Below are 17,170 nucleotides of genomic sequence, written 5' to 3'. Positions count from 1 at the left end.
TGGCCGCCCTGTCGGGCAAAAGAGAACTGCCCCTCTGGGTTTCCAAGTCTGTAGATCTTTACGGGAGCAGAAAGCCTCGTCTTTCTCGTATGGAGCAGCTGGTGGTTTTCAACAGCTGACCTTCTGGCTAGCAACCCAACACATAACCCACGATGCCACCAGGGCTCCTTGGAAGGCCACCTGGAGGGTCCTAATAGGAACAAACTTGTTTAGGACATGGGAGGGTCATACTGGCAGAAGGGTGTGGAAAAGTTCTATTCCATAGAGGAAGTTTCAGACATGAAACCATTGGGAGAATGAGCCTGCCAGCAGAATGCAGGAAGAGTTCATTAAGGAGCCATCTCAGAAGCAAGAGAGGGATTTCACTACCAGCCAGAGCCAGGAGTGGATCATCCTCTGAACCTCGAGACCCCTGCACAGTCAACCTCCTTGGTCCAGGTGACAGAGCAGCAGTAGACCACACTAATTAAGACTAACCGCACTAAGCTGGAAGGAAGAAGGAGGCAAAGATCGGAGCAGGCTCCTTAAAGAAGAGTAGACCCCGTCTTGGAAACCCGGGGCGAAGACACCAGCAGAAGTCTGGCACTGCCCAGTGGCTGGACATATGCACAAGGTCTTTCCACGTGCTCAGGGAACACCAGGGTCCAAGCAGCCAAGACCACGGGGGAGTAACTTGTCTGCACCTCTGCTCATCCTGGAATCTCTGCCACATGATGCTGCCCGGGGGTTGTTCAGCCTGTGCTCCGCCATGTTCACCCACAGGGAACTCACTCAAAAAGCGCACTGCCATTGAGTCAATTCTGATTCACAGCAATCCTATAGGACAGGGTAGAACTGCCCCTGTGGGTTTCCAAGACTGTAAATCTTTACAGGAGTAGAAAATGCCATCCTTTCTCCCATGGAGCTGCTGGTGGTTCCAAACTACTGACTTTGTGGTTAGCAGCCCGATGCTTGTCCACTACGCCACCAGGGCCCCCTGGGAGTGCACGCCCTACCACGATACTCAGGCCCCTGACAAACAGGGAAAAGCAGCTTTCCAGGTGCTCCTGTTGACAAGCATTAACAACAACACAACCCTATTTCTTCTTCTAGTCTTATGATGGAGTCCTGTTGCTAGAGTGGTTACATAGTGGCCTGCAGGCTGGCAGCCTCAAGGTCGGCAGTTCAAAACCACCAGCAGCTCCTCTGGAGAAAGATGGGGCTTTCCACTTCTGTCAACAGTGACAGTCTTGGAAACTCACAGGGGCTGTTCTCCCCTGTCCTCTAGGGTCATTAGGTGTCAGCACTGACCCGATGGCAGTGTGTCGAGTATTATGGTGATGACTTATGTACACTCTCCTCGGATGCTCTGCCCTCCCACCCCTACTCCCCGAATCAGCAGGTGCTTGGCTTTCTCAGGTAGGAGTCAACTGCTCTCTCCTTTCTTTCTTTTATGGCCCAACCTGCAGTGCTTGTGGAGTGAACCCCTGCACTGGGAAACGATACCTCTTTTCCCTGGGGACTCCCCAGCTAATCAATCAGAAATAAAGGGTTTCTCCACGAGGTATCAGCTCCTAGGTGTGTTTCCCACAATGTGATCCTTCGCCCATCCAATGAGCATTATCCCATCTCCTGCTCTAGGGGCCACAGGAGGTGCTGATCCATGGGACCTGAATGGAACTGCTGGGCAGTGAATTACTGCACGTGGTTCCCCTAGCCACCGTCTCTGTAACTCCCACCAAACTACCTTTCCCTGATGGGTCGGGGTAAGAAGTTGGGAAAGAAAATGGTTGCATTAAATGGTTCAGCAGTCAGCGACTGCCATCCTGCTGTATTTAAAGGGCGCCATCTCAGAGGCAGGAAGGGGGATTTCACTACGAGGGCTATCTAGGGGTAGAGCGTCCTCTGGACCTCAGGACCCCTACACAGTGAAACTCCTTGATCCAGGACGACAGCGTTGGCACCAAAAGCGTGTCAGCAGAGCCAGGAGTCAGAGCATAAGGCAGAGCAGTGGATTTCCCAGCCCATATAAGGCAGCGGTTCTCAACCTGTGGGTGGCGACTCTTTTGGGGGTCAAACAACCCTTTCACAGAGGTTGCCCCATTCATAACAGTAGCAAAATTACAGTTATAAAGTAGCAATGAAAATAATTTTATGGTTGGGGGTCGCCACAACATGAAGAGCTGTAGTAAAGGGTCACGGCATTAGGAAGTTTGAGAACCACTGCCCTCCCGCAAGTAAAGGTGAGTGCTTTGGGGCAGAAGGCTGGCTTGTGGAGTGGGGCGCCTCTGAGCAATCGGACCGGCAGAGCTGGAGCTGACTGCCTCAGCAGCCCTAAGAACCCTGTGACAGGTCCTGACCAAACAACTGTATCCTGAGCATGGCTCACCGGAATTATAATCTGGTAACTTCTTAATAATACCATAGTAATGAGCATGTCTGTGAGCTGTGTGTGGCCGCTGCAATACACTGTTGCATCTAGGAAGGAAAATCGAGAGTGCTGTGGCAGGCAGGCCAGGAGCACTAGGACCGGCACTGGGAGTGATTCTGGTATAGCTTCTAGTTTAAGGATGGCTGCCCTAAAGACTTCATCCACGTGATGGGTCACCAAGCTTTTCCCTAGAGAGCCAAGCAGTAGACACGATAGGCTTGAGGACCGTCTGATCTCTACGGCAACCGTGCAACCCTGCCATTGCAGCATGACTGTGCCAGGTTGAGGATGGCCCTGATCCCTGGGGCCTGTAAATGCCTTTATAGTAAGGACTTTGCATATATGATTAAGGATCTTGAGATAGGGAGATTATCTTGGGTTATCCAGGTTGGCCCTGGGTGCAATCACAAGTATCCTCGCAAGAGAGGGATAGAAGGAAGCTTCACAGACCAGAGAGGCAGAGGTTGGAATGTTGCCGTCACAAGCGGAGGAATGCTGGCAGCCACCAAAAGCTGGCAAAGGTGAGGAACAGACTCTCCTCTAGAGTCTCCGGAGGCGGCATAGCCTGAGAAACCTTCACCGGGACCCACGAGGCTGATGGCACACTGCCGGCCTCCAGAGCCGAGGAAGAACAAATTTCTGTTGTTTTAAGACGTTTGTGTGCCGGTTTGTTATAAGAGCAATAGGAAATTAATACATCGACTATATAAATTGGTTTGGCTGCGTTCCAATAACATTTGATTGACAAAAGCACATGGCGAGCTGCAGGCTATAGTTTTCTGGTCCCTGAATTAAACATCTAGAGATCCAGGTGCATAAGATGGGTGGGAGAGAGAATTTAGGAAGAAATATTTGATAGTCGCTTTCCAAGGCAACTCTCTTTGGAATGGGTACAAACTTGGCCAACTACTGGGATGAGATCCATATCTATACCCCCAAAAGGTGATGCAATAAAATGTATACATTATAGGTACATATCATTACTATCATATGCTAGTAAAGCCCAACAACAGTTGCAGTTCCGGAAATGCAGGCTGGCTTCAGAAGAGAACGTGGAATAATGGATATCACTGGTGACATCTGATAGATCTTAGCTGAAAGCAGAGAATATGAAAAAGCTGGTTACTTGTCTTTTATTGACTACTCAAAGGCTTTCAATTGTGTGCATCATAACCAACTATGGATCGTTTGAGAAGAATGGAATTCCAGCATATTAATTTTACTCATTCGGAACCTGGATGTGGATCAAAAGGCAGCCGTGTGAACAGTACAAGAGAATATGTGCATATACACACACAAAAACACACACACACACCCTTCCCTAGGGCAATGACAGAGGAAAGTTCAGCAGAGGCTCACCAGACACGAAGGCCACTTTTTCCTTTAGGATGGGAAGGACATCAGAAGCTTTCAAACCATCATTCCGAAAAGATCCTGCAGAAAAACAAAACAGGAAGAGTCAGGTGAAGAAGGCCTGTTGACTGACTCTCTGGGTCCCACCCTCAGCCTCCCAACTCCAGCATGGGTCAGAAAGCTAGGCCGAGTTCAGCTCTGCCCAGAGTCCAGGGCACTTCCCCGTGATACCAGGACACAGGAGGTGAACAAGGGTTTGGGCGCATCTCTGTCTCTTCAAAGGAGGGTCAGTCCAAATCATACCTGCCCCCCTACCACCATGCACACAGCTAGCTAAGACTCTGGTACATCACAGTGCCCTGAATTTTTATTTATTTATTTATTTTGCCTGTCTTCAAAGTAAACTGTGTGTCTTCACTTTACGAACGGGAAAGGTCAGACCGAAGTTAAACACAAAGCTGTTGCCTCAAAGCCCTTCCTGCACAGTGTTCCTCTGCCTCTCTGGCATCTTCATCAACAGACAGGAGGAGGGAGGAGGTACCAGTAACCTGGGAGGGGGAGGCACCGGTGTCTTCAGCTCCCTGTTGCTCTATGGCTACGTCCTTTCTGAGTTCCTGCTAGGGAGCTGAAGGCAGAGGCCTGGGGCCCACTCACACTGGGAAGCAAAGATATGCCTGGAAGCAAAGACCAGCCACACAGTGCAAGAGGTGTGGAACAGAAGGACCCACCACCACACACACACACACACACCCCGGCCAGCCCTCCACACTCGCCTGGTTCATTCAGAGTGTCCCACTCGGACAGGCAGGGACAGGCAGCCCACGCTCACAGCCCTTCCAGCTGTCACCGGGTCTCTGCTGTGCGTTCCCCACACAGTGGGCCCCAGAAGGTACGAGACTCTGTGTCAGCTCAGTGGGACATAACTAGGGACCATGGACACCCCTCTGGTTGGTGCCTCCTGAGCTTGTTTGACTCCCCAGCTCCTCCCTTGGGGTCTGAGTCTAACAACCTACGCAGGCAAGAGCCAGGCTGGGAAGCAATGTCCCAGCCAGGGTTGCTTTAGTCCCTAAATACTGTTCTGGGGAGCCCCTGGGGAGTTTTGGTGACACCCCAGAGCTGAGCCCCTGCCTGTGGAAGGGAATAAGCCTACTGCACACTCGACTCAGGACACCGAGGGAGGTGTACCCTGCTGTCTGCTTCTGTGGTCAAAGTTCAGACTCTAACCCAAAACACAGTTCCCAAGTGTCTCAAGCCATTTCTTCTCTCCTGCAATCAGTAAGTGAAAAGAGCCGGCAGCGCGGGCCCCGCGCCCCGGCCGGCCCGGGGGCAGGCCCTGCGCAGCAAAAAAAAGAAAAGAGCCGGCCTGTTTATTCATCAGCTGCTTCTCCTTACAAGTTATTCCACAGTGCCTGAAGTTGGGGACCTGACTTGAGAAGGTCACGAGGCTAGACGGGAAACAGGCCGCCAGAGTAAGGCAGCCCCAACCTCAGGACCTGTAAGCATTGTTCTGAGCTTTCTACTCTCTGTTCCCACACATCTCTATGCTCTTATCTTCTAGCAGGGGTAAAAAGCTCACTTGCAGAGATGAATTAGGATCAGCATGAATGATGACAGGTTTTACCAGTAGAACTCATAGCCTGTCGGATCGTTTGCTTGTTTGTTTTGTACCCTCCTCCAATATGGAGACTTGGGCACGGACGAGTCATAGTAGGCTGTGCAGACTACGTAAGTGTCAGCTTCAATTCTTTGTGTGAAAGGATGGCTGTACTTTCTATACATCGAGTGCTCACCATCTTCTCTCCACCATTATGCACACTATTAAACTCTATAGAAAACATTTCATTGTGGTACATTAAATTACAGCCCTATCATCTTCCAGAACAACACACAAGAGCACAAACAGCAAGGCTCCCACAAAGGAGATATTACTGGGTCACCAGCGTCTGCATAACCCTCTTTCTCTCCTGAGCTCCTCTCCTAGTTTTCCCACCTCTTCGCCACTCCTGTACTGTGTTCAAGTATACAGCCAGGAAGTAGCTGCCACCACATGGATTCCATCAAGTTGCATTCCCCGGGGGTTTCACAGCCGTGACCTTTTGGAAAACCTTCCTTTCAAGGCACCTCTGGGTGGATCCAAACATCTAAGCTTTCCATTGGTCAACACGTGCTTAAATTAACCCTGTACATCACCCAAGGGCTCAACAAAGGACACAAGACAACCTAACTGCACTTGCTTCCCCGGGTCGTATGGAAGAGATTCAAATTTGCCATGACGGAAGACATCCAACTTTCCTATTAAGGAAGTAAAAAGCTGTCCTGTCTTCCTTCCTGCCCACCGCCTTACCACATTGGAGAGTGAACTCCAACCACACCCTAAAGACCCCACTCATCCTGCTCCACCCTCTCCCTTCTCCCCTTGGGTATAAAGGACCACAGGAAAAAACAGATAGCTGGCCCATGCAGGTTGCAATCATGGCCCAGGGAATGTTGGTGTCTTGGGTTGGGCTCTTCTAAGATCGCTGGTGTTTCCTCTCTCCAGGCCAGAGTCCTCTCTGCCCAATGCAGACCACGGCTGGCCATCTGCCAGGCTGAGTGCCCATCTGTAAGAAAATCTAAAGCCCAGGTTTACAAATCCTTAACTAGGGGATATTAATTTCCAATAACAATGACAACATCAGGATGTTTTCGCATTAGATTTGCTCCAGGGTCTCTTTAAATAAAAGTTCCCTTCTTGGTTTAAATTAGTGTTTCATTTGCCAAAAAATTGAATTACAAATAACTCTTCCACGATAGATGTATTATGTAAAGCTAAGTAGAGCTAAACTAATTAGCCCAGCAGCCCAGAAGTTGGAGACCTTGCATACAAAACCTATTTGCACTGGCTAAAGATCCTATGTATCAATTCCCCAGGGTCCTTCTGAAGCCAGCTGTTGGAATATGTAATAAAGGGTAAGTTCACTGAACGCTACCTCAAACAGAACCAATGAAATAGCAACATGTTCTCACTACCAGGTACGTGTCTCTACAGACTAATAGTAAATGTTTGATAAATATTTGATGAAAGAATAAATGAGTGGAATGTTAACCCTCTTTGAAGTGACTTGCTCAAGGTCAGTGGTTCCATCCTCCACACCAAGTTCAGGTAATTGGAGTTGAGGCCATCCAAGGTACCACCCACCTATAATGCTCCAAGACCTTTGAACCCCTTTTTCTTCCTCCTATTTACTGACCCTGAAATTTCTCATATTATCAGAAAGAACAAGATGTTTTGAAGGGAAATATTTGGGGAAGGAGTTTCCTAAGAAGAGTCGGTACACCCTGGAGAGGTGAAACTTATCTCCGCTAGCCTCCCACCCTACTCTTGTCCTGGAAGCACTTCAGAGATCAGTGTGTTCCAGTTACCACCACTTTGCAGGTGGCCTGGATAACCAAAACCGAGGGGGAAATGATGAAATAACTTCTGTGAAGAGTACATATTTTAGAGGCAGGCAGGCTTGAACTTCAATTGTTGTGTTTGATGCAAGGTGTATTTGATAGAATAGTCTAAACCCATCTTGGACCAGCTTTCCCCCTTGAAAAAGAAAAGCCCCACCACTTGGCATAACAGTTAAGACAACTGACACAGTCCACCAAGACAATGTCCTCCACCCTCCCAAGGCCAGCAACAAACAGGGTCTTAACAGCTGGTGAGACGCCATCTGAGATGCAACCTGTGGTCTCCCCACGGGCACATCTGAGATGCAACCTGTGGCCTCCCCACGGGCACAGAAAAGAAGATCACAGACGTCAAAGACTCAAGAAACCAATTCATCTAAAAGGACTAACAGACCAGGCCCTCTGGCCCCACGGAGATCAGAAGGATGAGATGGGGCCTGGCAACCACGGTCAATTGCTCTGATGGGCTTCACAGAGGGTCCTGGGCAGAATGGAAGACAAAATGTAGAACAAAATTCAAACTCACAAGACATATCACATTTATTGGACTGACAGACATTGTTGGAACCTCCAAGACCATAGCCCTCAGCACCCCTTTCAAACCTAAAGTGGAACCTATCCCCAGGGATAGAACAACAGATAAGGCCACAAGGTGAACAACCCAGTAACACTTGCGAGGAACATGATCCTCAGAATAATCAACCACCGAAGACCAAATGGGAAGCACTTGCCCCAAACTAAAGTTCAGAAGACAAGGGACAGGGAAGAAGAACCCATGGAAATGGGGACCCCCGAGAGGAGGCAGGAAAAGCGCTGTTACCCTGAGGGGGGCTGCCCCGAAAGCTCTGGGCCAAAATGTATATAAATGGTTGAATAGAAAACTAATTTGCTCTGTAAACTTTTGCCCGAGCCATAATTTTAAAAAGTTTAAAAAGAAACCTATTGAAACACTAGGCCCCAAGCTACTGCTAAAGAACCAAGCCCCAAGCCCTTGGGGTTACTGCAGGGCCCTGATGAAGCAGAACCACCTTGGGTGCTGTGCTTTCTCTTCAGGACAAAGGCATGCATCCCGGGCACTCCATGCTAATCCCACTCCGTTTGTGCCCTGCTGCTGTCAGCATTGCAAGCCCGCTGTTCTGTTAATTAGCAAAGTTAAAATGCTAGGCATCTATTAGGGAAATAAAAATTCCCACCACCGCCTCCACGGGATTCTCCAGCATGGCTCTTCTCAGAGCTCAAGGTTGTTCCTCCTTGTTCTACGGCTGTTATGCTGACATCACAGCGGCCTGCTTCCACTCATCATTGTCCGGTGGGAAAGGCCAGTCCTGCTCACGCGGGTCCCCAGGCCGGGCAGCAAGGGCAGGACTGGGCCTGATGTTCTGCCTCTCTGAAATGGCTCTGCGCCTCCCGAGGCACCTGGGTGATTTGTGATCCTCATGCTCACTTCCTTCAGAAAGCAACCCCGCTTCCCAGGAGCAGAGACACAAACAAACAAACAAACAAACAAAAATGATGAGTATTTATGGAAGGAACACTTGGAGGTGAGGGCTGCCTGGATGCCCTGGACTATTTAAGGCCTTCTGGGCCTGAGTGACAGCCCTTTAATTTGCACTGAGCGAGAACTTGCCATTCTATAGATGCTGCCAAGTAGATGGCACATTTCTCAACACCGGGGTCTCCGCTCCTCTTTCCTTTCTGTCCCCATGGTGTCCACCATGCAAGCCTGGCTCAAAGGTGGCACCAAGTCACTGACTGCACAAGTGAGGCCTGGTTTAGAATGGAGTGTCCCACACGCTTAGGAAAATATGTGGCCAAACCTGGGTTTGGGTGTCCTCTGGTCAGTTTCCTATACCCCACATCAGTGTTTCTTCAAATCGTAACTGAGCACCTGCTGGGTACACTTTGGATTCGTACATAAGAAATGGACCCCACTCTCTAAGGTACTTTCAGGCAGAGAAAGAGACACATGCAAATAAAGATGGTAAGGTGTTATCAGAGATAAGGCACCGAGTGAAAATCTTAAGGGGAGATGTGATCCTCAAGGTAAGTCCTAAAGTATTCAAGCAGCAGGCATCACCTAGGAACTTGGTGGGTATCCAGCATCTCAGAACTCACCACAGACCAACAGAATGACTTTCAATTCCAGAGTTATCTCAGAGACAGCGATAGCAAAAACCTGCATCTAAGCAAGATCTCCCCTGTCTGATCTAGGGCTGCTCACCACCTCCGAACCCGCTTCCCATGGGAAGAGGGGAAGACCCCTCGCAACGATTCAGGGAGTCCAGAGATTCAGCCATTACGGTGGAACTCACCACTCAAATTTAACTCTGGAATAAAAAAGGTTATTCCAGAAACAGAAAAATCCCTCCTCAAGGACAGCAAGACTAGATCATGCCATGTTGTTTTGACCTTATAGAACCAGCTGCCAGAATGTTTATGAATAACACCTATTGAAGCTATCCAACAACATTTCATTAGGCTAAATCACTCCCTCGTGGACAAAATTAAAATTTTTTGCAACACAGCGTCCTGTGCCCCCTCAACCCTCAGCGCCTTGCTTTATCAACTGCTTTTGAGAATCACAAGGATGGTCAATGATCATAATTCAAGACCATGATGCCCTCTCTGAGATGGTCCTGGAAAACCAAGAAATCCTTTGATGTCCACCCTTTTACCCAACTGCACCACTACCCAAAGGTGCAAACCCCTGGGTGAAATGGAAGAAACACGAGGAAGGAGCAGCACAGCTCACCCACCCCCAGCCTTGGGAGCTCCACCCATAATGAGAGCCCAGTGCTAATCTCAGGATTCTCTCCCTTAGAGGGAAGCCCAAGGTCTGTCACCTGAGAGTTTCCACCCTAAGACGACACCCAGTTTGCCTCGACACCAAGAGGCTCCTAGGCTCAGTATAAAGAGCCAATGAAGACATCTGGCAGAACCCCCCCCCAACCCTGTCCTCCAACGGGGCTGCCCTGTTGTTGTTGTACACCAAGTCCCTTCAATGATATCCCTACACCTGATGATACATTCCAGCACCCACTGAGTTTCTTGACAGAGACTTGGAAGGCATCTGAGACTCCTCTTCCTCCTTCACCAGAAACATTAATTTCAGTCGCGCCATTCCGTTGTTCGACCTTTTGAATTTCTCTCACACCCATCATCAAGTTGGGTGCCACCCCCCCCATGCCCACTCCCGATGTTTCCTTTATACTCTATCAGTCCTGAGTGAAATGTACCTGTTTTTATTTTACTCCCCCTGTAACTGAAACAGACCCCTTAGGGGAGGAGCCAGGCCTTATTTGTTGTCCTACTCCAGCATCTAGCACAGTACCTGCCATACAGAGAAGGTTGAACTGCTCAATACTTGCCTTCATGAAGAGATCACTGAAGATAAGGTGCTACAGCAAAGTGTGGTGAAGAAAGCAGATGGTGCCTAGCTATCGATTGGAATTGTGTCTGGGGTCTTAAAAGCTTGTATTCAAACAAGCAGCCATCTAAGTGAGGCGTCAACTAAGCCCCTATGGAAGAGCACACCAGCCTGTGTGATCCAAAGATGACAACAACAAAATCCAAATATAACGAAGGGAAAAGTATCACAGCTGAAACTGTGAACACCCAATTTGTAGAAGGCTATGAAGGACGGTCGGAGCCCCAGTCCATCTGCAGAGTGTCGAGCCGGGTTAAGCCGGTGGCAGAGCCTCTCTAGCCACAAGACAGACACTCAACATAGTTTTACTATCAGACAGAGATTATTGCAAAATTTAATAGGGTGGATCAAGCCATGGTATAATGTGATAGATACGTGGTCAGTTGAAGTCCCTCTTGACCCAACCTGGATTTGCTCCAGGCTCAAGTATTTCTTGTTTTTTTCCACAACAGACATTTCTTCTTTGTCTTTTAAAATATGGATGGTGGTCTTTTCTTTCTGATTCTTTCTTTTTATCTTTTTATTATTTTATTATTTTCTTCTGGTGGTTTTGTTTTTGTGTGTGTGTTTCTGTTGGGTTTCCCAGTTTGTGAAGCACAGATGGAGTGGCTGGATAGAGACAATAAATAATTGATGCAATGGTTTACTGGGGATGTGCAGGAGGCATGTGGGGTGGGGAGGGTAAGGGGATTTGGAGAACACACAATGAATGTGGGAGGGAGCACTAGACGTGATTGTGATGATGTATGTACAACTCTTTAAAAGCAATTTAAATATAGGAGTGTTATGATATATGAATATTATATAAGAAAACTACTGAAAAAAAGAAAGAATGGTTACCAAGGGTGAAGGAGGAAGAGGTGTTGCTTAGAGGCCACTGAGTTTGTGGTAGCAGTGGGGGAAGAAATTGGAGAGGATATCGATAATGGCTGGGCAGCATGAAGAGTATAATAATGGCACTGAATTATACATGTAGAACCTGTTGAATTGGGAAAAAAAAAAAAGCCAAATAAAGAGGGGGTAAGACAGCGAATTGGAACTGAGCACACATGGGTACTAAGAAGACAGAGTTGAGGGTGGTGAACTGGAGGTGAGGAATCAGGGCAGCTTGGTCTGAAAATGATATCTATGAACACTTTTCTGGCCCCACACCTCCACTTCATTTCTGCTCTGGCTTCAAAGGAATGAGGAGGTTGGGAGAAATGCCAACTGTTGAGGCTGGTGGTACAATGCAGAGGCAGGGGGCCCTGGAATTTTGCCTCTTTTTATCTTCTCCCAAAGTTCCAAGAGAAGTAAGAAGACTGTGTGTAAGTTACCTCCGGAGACTCAGACAGGCCAGTAGCAGGTGGACAAGTTGTGTGAGAACCCATAAAGATCCAATACAGAACCAAGTCAAAAAAGGAAGAGATTTAAAGACTAAGGCAAAGCCCTGGAGAGAAGCCACGATCATTGCAACTGGGAGTGGCAGAGGATCTGTCAGTGGCAGAGGCAACGAATCTTGTCTCCATTCACCCTCTCTCCCTCTACTACCCCACTCCCTTGCCTTTTCTGTACAACCCAAGAGGAGACCCAGGTCGCAACCGTGGGAGAAAATGACAAGGAAATAGGGTGAGAGAGAGAGCTGAAGAGCTGGAGAGGTGGAGAAAGATGAAGGTGTTTGTTCTTGTCTCCTCCGTACAGACACTAATGAGCTATTGAGGAAACTGCCTGCTGGAGAACTCCTCCAGTGGCTATAAATATGTTCCTTGGAGTTCTCGTTAAACCCATCACCACCGAGGGAGGAAGTGTGCGCTGAGAGGAAGGAATAAATCTGGCAGAGAACGAGACGGGGCAGCTTTACGTCAGTAAGTTATAACACAGCATGGAGAACCACATGTCTCTGCCCATCCTGGGAATCCACCAGCCACAGTGAGATCAGGGTCCCCACAGGCCTCTCTCTCCACCTCCATCCACCTGTGTCAAGTCAGCCCCAGTACCTCCCTCCCTCCCCAGGCGGTAGCCATGGAGGCAAAGCAGTGTGGTGGCACAGTCCTCCCTGCCATGAGCCTTGGAGCTCCTAAGCAAAGGAGCAGTGAACCTCAGCTAACCTGATTTCACAGCAAGGCGAAGCACCCAACCTGCTGCCGTCAAGTGAATGCCAGCTCATGGGACCCATGGGTTACAAAATAGAACGCTGGCCCATGAGTTTCCAAAAGGGGAGGGGAAATTTACAAGGGCTCCCCTTTGAGAACTTGCTAAAAACTCAAATCTTCCATGCCAATTGGCCAGTCTTTAGGAAGGGTAAAGCAGTAGCCAGGGACGTGAGATGATAAGCAGGTTGGGCGGTCTTTGTCACAATGGGGAAGAGAGGTCTGCCTTCTCTCAACTCTGCAGCATTGCACTTGCAACGACCATGGGGTACCCTGCATGACAGTTTGTGTACCTTCCCCAGCGTTCCTTCCATACTGCCTCCACCACCACCTGAACTATGCTGGATTCTCTGTCTGTACATTACGTGGCAAGGACCACACTCTGCTGTCTCCGTCTGCTGCTGCATCCGAGTCCCTAACTAGACTCTAAAAGCTCCTTGAGGGCAGGGCCTGAGTGCTTACCTTGACATCTCCAGGGCCTGGCACATAGCTAAGCTTAATGGGTGACCCAGGGACCTACGCTTATGCATCCAGGGCCATGATGCCTTCCATGCAAAAAGCCCTGCATCCACTCACGGGCTCTTTCTCCACTCGCTGCTGTGCTTGTCACTACCTCTGTCTCCATCCTTCTCTATCTCTCACTCTTCCACCAGAACTCTAATTGCGGCCAATTTTAACACCAACTCTCTACAGTCAATGTTAGATATAAAGGCCTGGCTAATGGGCTACTTTTGAAGAGTAGAAATCTGTTACACTTGCTATCATTAAATTAGCTCCATTAAAGATCACTAATAATTAGCACTTTTAAGCATGTGGGTAACACCACTCGAAGCCTAGCTAATGAGCAAACCCTTTCTGTTTATTCTTCACAAGATTTAATATGAGCTTGAGTTGAGACCTCAGCTGCAACACACACACACACACACACACACACACACACATACACACACACTCCCTTCCAGCCTCTGTCCCCAGGAAAGTAACATTGTTCAGTATAATCCACACACAAGGAAAAAATGGCCACTTAAGAAAGGCTTACACCCTACCCTCCACTTTTAAAAAATAGATTCTTTCCTAGCAGACCAGGTTATTTAAACTGATGGTTCTCCTGGGTGATAGTGATGATTGTAGCTTTCTTGTTTTGTTTTTTTTGTCAGAGTGAGCATTGTTCTTGGACAGCTCCTTAGTAACACAGAACATTAGTGCCTTGTTGATGAATACGAGTCAGCTATTGAACAGTAGTGGCTCATTGGTTATTATTATAAACAGAGAGAGCTACCATGATGCTCAGGAGCAGACGTCCATGGAGTTCAGGATTGATCCTTGGACCCTCACTTGAGATCCTCCTCCCTTGTCCCCAGTATGCATATCAATAGCCTTTAGCCTAATGATAGCATAATAACTCTCCCAACACTTATCCATCAGTTTTTTGCACTGTGGTAGCTGATGTGTTGTTGTGATGCTTGGTCACCCAAAGTGAACAGGTTTCAACAGAACTTCTAAAATAAGAACAGACTATAAAGAAGAAATAGGCTATCCATTTTGGAGGAATTAGCCACTGAAAAACGTATGCATAGAAACATTGTCAGATACTGAAGTTCTAATGAATAGAAGCAGAACATTGTCAGACATAGTGTGTGATAGGTAGATTTATTGTGCCCATCTAGACAATAGGAACATGTGGGATTAATAAGGTCACAGTTTGATTGGAGGGCAAAGAGATAAGTGAATGGGAAAGCCCCACCCCTCTCTCTCTTGCTCTCTGGTGATCGGACCAGCATGAGGCTGCTTTAGCTAGTTCTCTGACCCAAATTGTGAGCTACACTACCTGTAGAACAGCTAACCCATGGATCATGTCACTAGAGCTTGAGGATCCTTCGAGACCTGCTTCACCACACTGCTGGTGTGTACATTGCTTGAGCTTGAGGCTGCTGGATCCTGTCATCTTGCATTTCTTGAGTTTGACATCCTATCCGGCCTGCTTCACTAAGTTTCTGATCTGTAGATTGCTGGTGACCCACCCTGCTGTTTCTGCTTGTGGCCAGACTGCCTGTATTGTCCTAGGGAAGACTCAGCTGTCTGCTTCCTTGACCTTGGACCCAGCAGACCTCGTGAGATGAAGGACATCCAGTATATTAACTATCCCACAGCAGTGAGCTGAATTGAGCCCTCTGTACTGCTGTGTTGACTAATTAGCTATTATATTCCTTCATGTTGTATATCTATATGTCCCTATATATTAAAAATATATAAACGTCCTAACTTTGTTTCTCTAGAGAACCCTGTCTAGCATATAGTGCCAAAAGATAGCACCCCTCAGATCAGAAGGCACTCAAAATATGGCTGAGGGAGAACAGATTTCTCAAAGAGATAATCTTAATGACATGAATGGAATAAAGCCCATGGGAATAAAGCCTTTGGGACCTTCATTTGCTGATGCGGCATGACTCAAACATGAAGAAACAGCTGCAAAAATCTAACAGTCAGAACTTGGAATGAACAAGGTATGAATCTAGGAAAACGAAATGAGATGAATGAAAATCAATATCCCAGATGTTTGTGAGCTAAATGGGGTCGTATTTGCCGTTTTGAATGAAAAACATGGTTTACTATACTTGGAATGGGACAATAACAGGAATGATACTGCATTCATCACCAGAAAGGGCATTTCTAGATCCATCTTGAAGTACAATCATATCTGTGGTAGGATAATACCTATTCAAATTCAAGGAAATACAATCAAAAGCACATTATTCAAATTTATGCGCCAACCACTAAAGCTGATGATGAAGAAGTCAAAGAATTCTACCAACATCTGCAGTTGGAAATTTAGCAAACATAAAATCAAGACTCATCGATAATTATTGGTGATTGGAATCCAAAAGTTAGAAGCAAAAAGGAATAGCAATTGGAAAATATGATCTTGTGTGGAATTCTAGAGACTTTCCCCATCTTTGTCTCCCCCAAAGACATGCCAAGCATTAAGGGCTGTTTGCTAGCCTATGGGGGGAGGTCAGTAGGCCCCATCCCTGCTGTTAAGGACAATAGGTTACTCCTTCCTGAAGGCTTGCAGTCATCAATATGTTTCCTTGTAGTGGGAGTTCACACCCTATTGATAATGGTCTCTATCAGTTGAGCCAGGGAACAGATCAAATCAGCTCAGTGACATCCAAGTTAGGCTGCCATCCTGAATGTAGGATCTGCCCATCTTGCCACATGTATACCCCCAATCCCTCCTCTTCCTATTGTGTGTATACCCCTAGATCACCCCCCCTCCCATTACTGTATTACCTATAGCACAACTCCTTCCTGTGACGTACGTCTTCACCTGCAATTTGGGGGCTTGTATATCCCCACAGAATATAAAAGCCGTGGTTAGCATTAAATATCTCTTTCTCCACGTGGACCACCAAGTGAGGCTGAGGTGAGCATTGCTATGAGGAAATGCGTCTGACTCCATGATTTCAATCTCTCTTCCATCTCTCATGCTCTATATGACTTTACTATAATCTTTACTTATTATCACTGTACAATTGCACCTACCGGACCTATGATGATGTGTTAGGGCAGGTACCCTGACAATCTTGGTGATAGAAATGAAACTGGAGATGGCATGATAGAATTTGGCAAGACCAAAGACTTGTTCATAACAATTATTTTTTTCAACAAAACAAATGGTGACTATAAATGTAGACTTCTCCAGATGGAATACACAGAAATCAAATTGACAGCATCGGTGGGAAGAGACTATGGAGAAGCTTAATAACAGCAGCTAAAACCAGGCTGCAGACGGACTAAAGAACAGACCACCGATTGCACATATGTACATCAAGGTTGAAGCTGAAAAACAGAAACAAGTCCACAAGAGCCAAAAGATGACCTTGAGCATGTCCTACATGAATTTCAAGAACATCTCAAACACAGATTTGATGTATTAAACACTACTGACAGAAGTCCTGAAGAGCTATGGGAAGACACTGAGGACATCATTAATAAAGAAATCAAAAAAGGTCATTAAAAAGATAGGAAAGAAATAAAAATAAAAGATGTCAGGAGAGGCTCTGGAACTTGCTCTTAATCACAGAGTTGCTGAAATAAATGGGAAAACTGATGAAGTGAAGGAGCTGAACAGACAATATCAAAGGGCTGCTTTAGAAGACAAAGTAAAATATTAAAATGAAATGTGCAAAAACCTAGATTTAGACAACCAAAAATGAAGAACACACTCAACATATCTGAAACTGAAAGAACTCAAGAAAACATTCAAGCCTCAAGTTGCGATACTGAAAGGTTCTATGAGCAAATACTGAACAATGCAGGAAGCACCAGAGGAAGAGGCAAGAAAACAGTCACCGTACCAAAAGGAACTAGTCAGCATTCAGGAAGGAGCTTATGAGCAAGAGCGACATTGCTGGA

At 47.1% G+C, this 17,170-nt stretch overlaps 1 protein-coding gene across 13 annotated transcripts in view; it reads right to left on the bottom strand.

Annotated features, from left to right (window-relative positions):
- The window catches only part of KALRN (kalirin RhoGEF kinase), a 653,766-nt gene that overhangs the window by 500,220 nt on the left and 136,376 nt on the right, over nt 1-17,170 (bottom strand). For all 13 annotated transcript variants that reach the window (XM_030884807.2, XM_030884808.2, XM_045287542.1 and 10 more), the window contains one exon: nt 3,770-3,844. In XM_030884807.2, the coding sequence (XP_030740667.1) occupies nt 3,770-3,844 (75 nt within the window). Of the gene's footprint in view, nt 1-3,769; nt 3,845-17,170 lie in introns of those variants that run through there.

The sequence above is a fragment of the Echinops telfairi genome, unplaced genomic scaffold (genome assembly GCF_000313985.2).
Source record: "Echinops telfairi isolate 266 unplaced genomic scaffold, ASM31398v2 ScPeMD7_17;HRSCAF=63, whole genome shotgun sequence".
NCBI lineage: Eukaryota > Metazoa > Chordata > Mammalia > Afrosoricida > Tenrecidae > Echinops > Echinops telfairi.
This window is presented reverse-complemented; position numbering and strand designations above follow the sequence as displayed.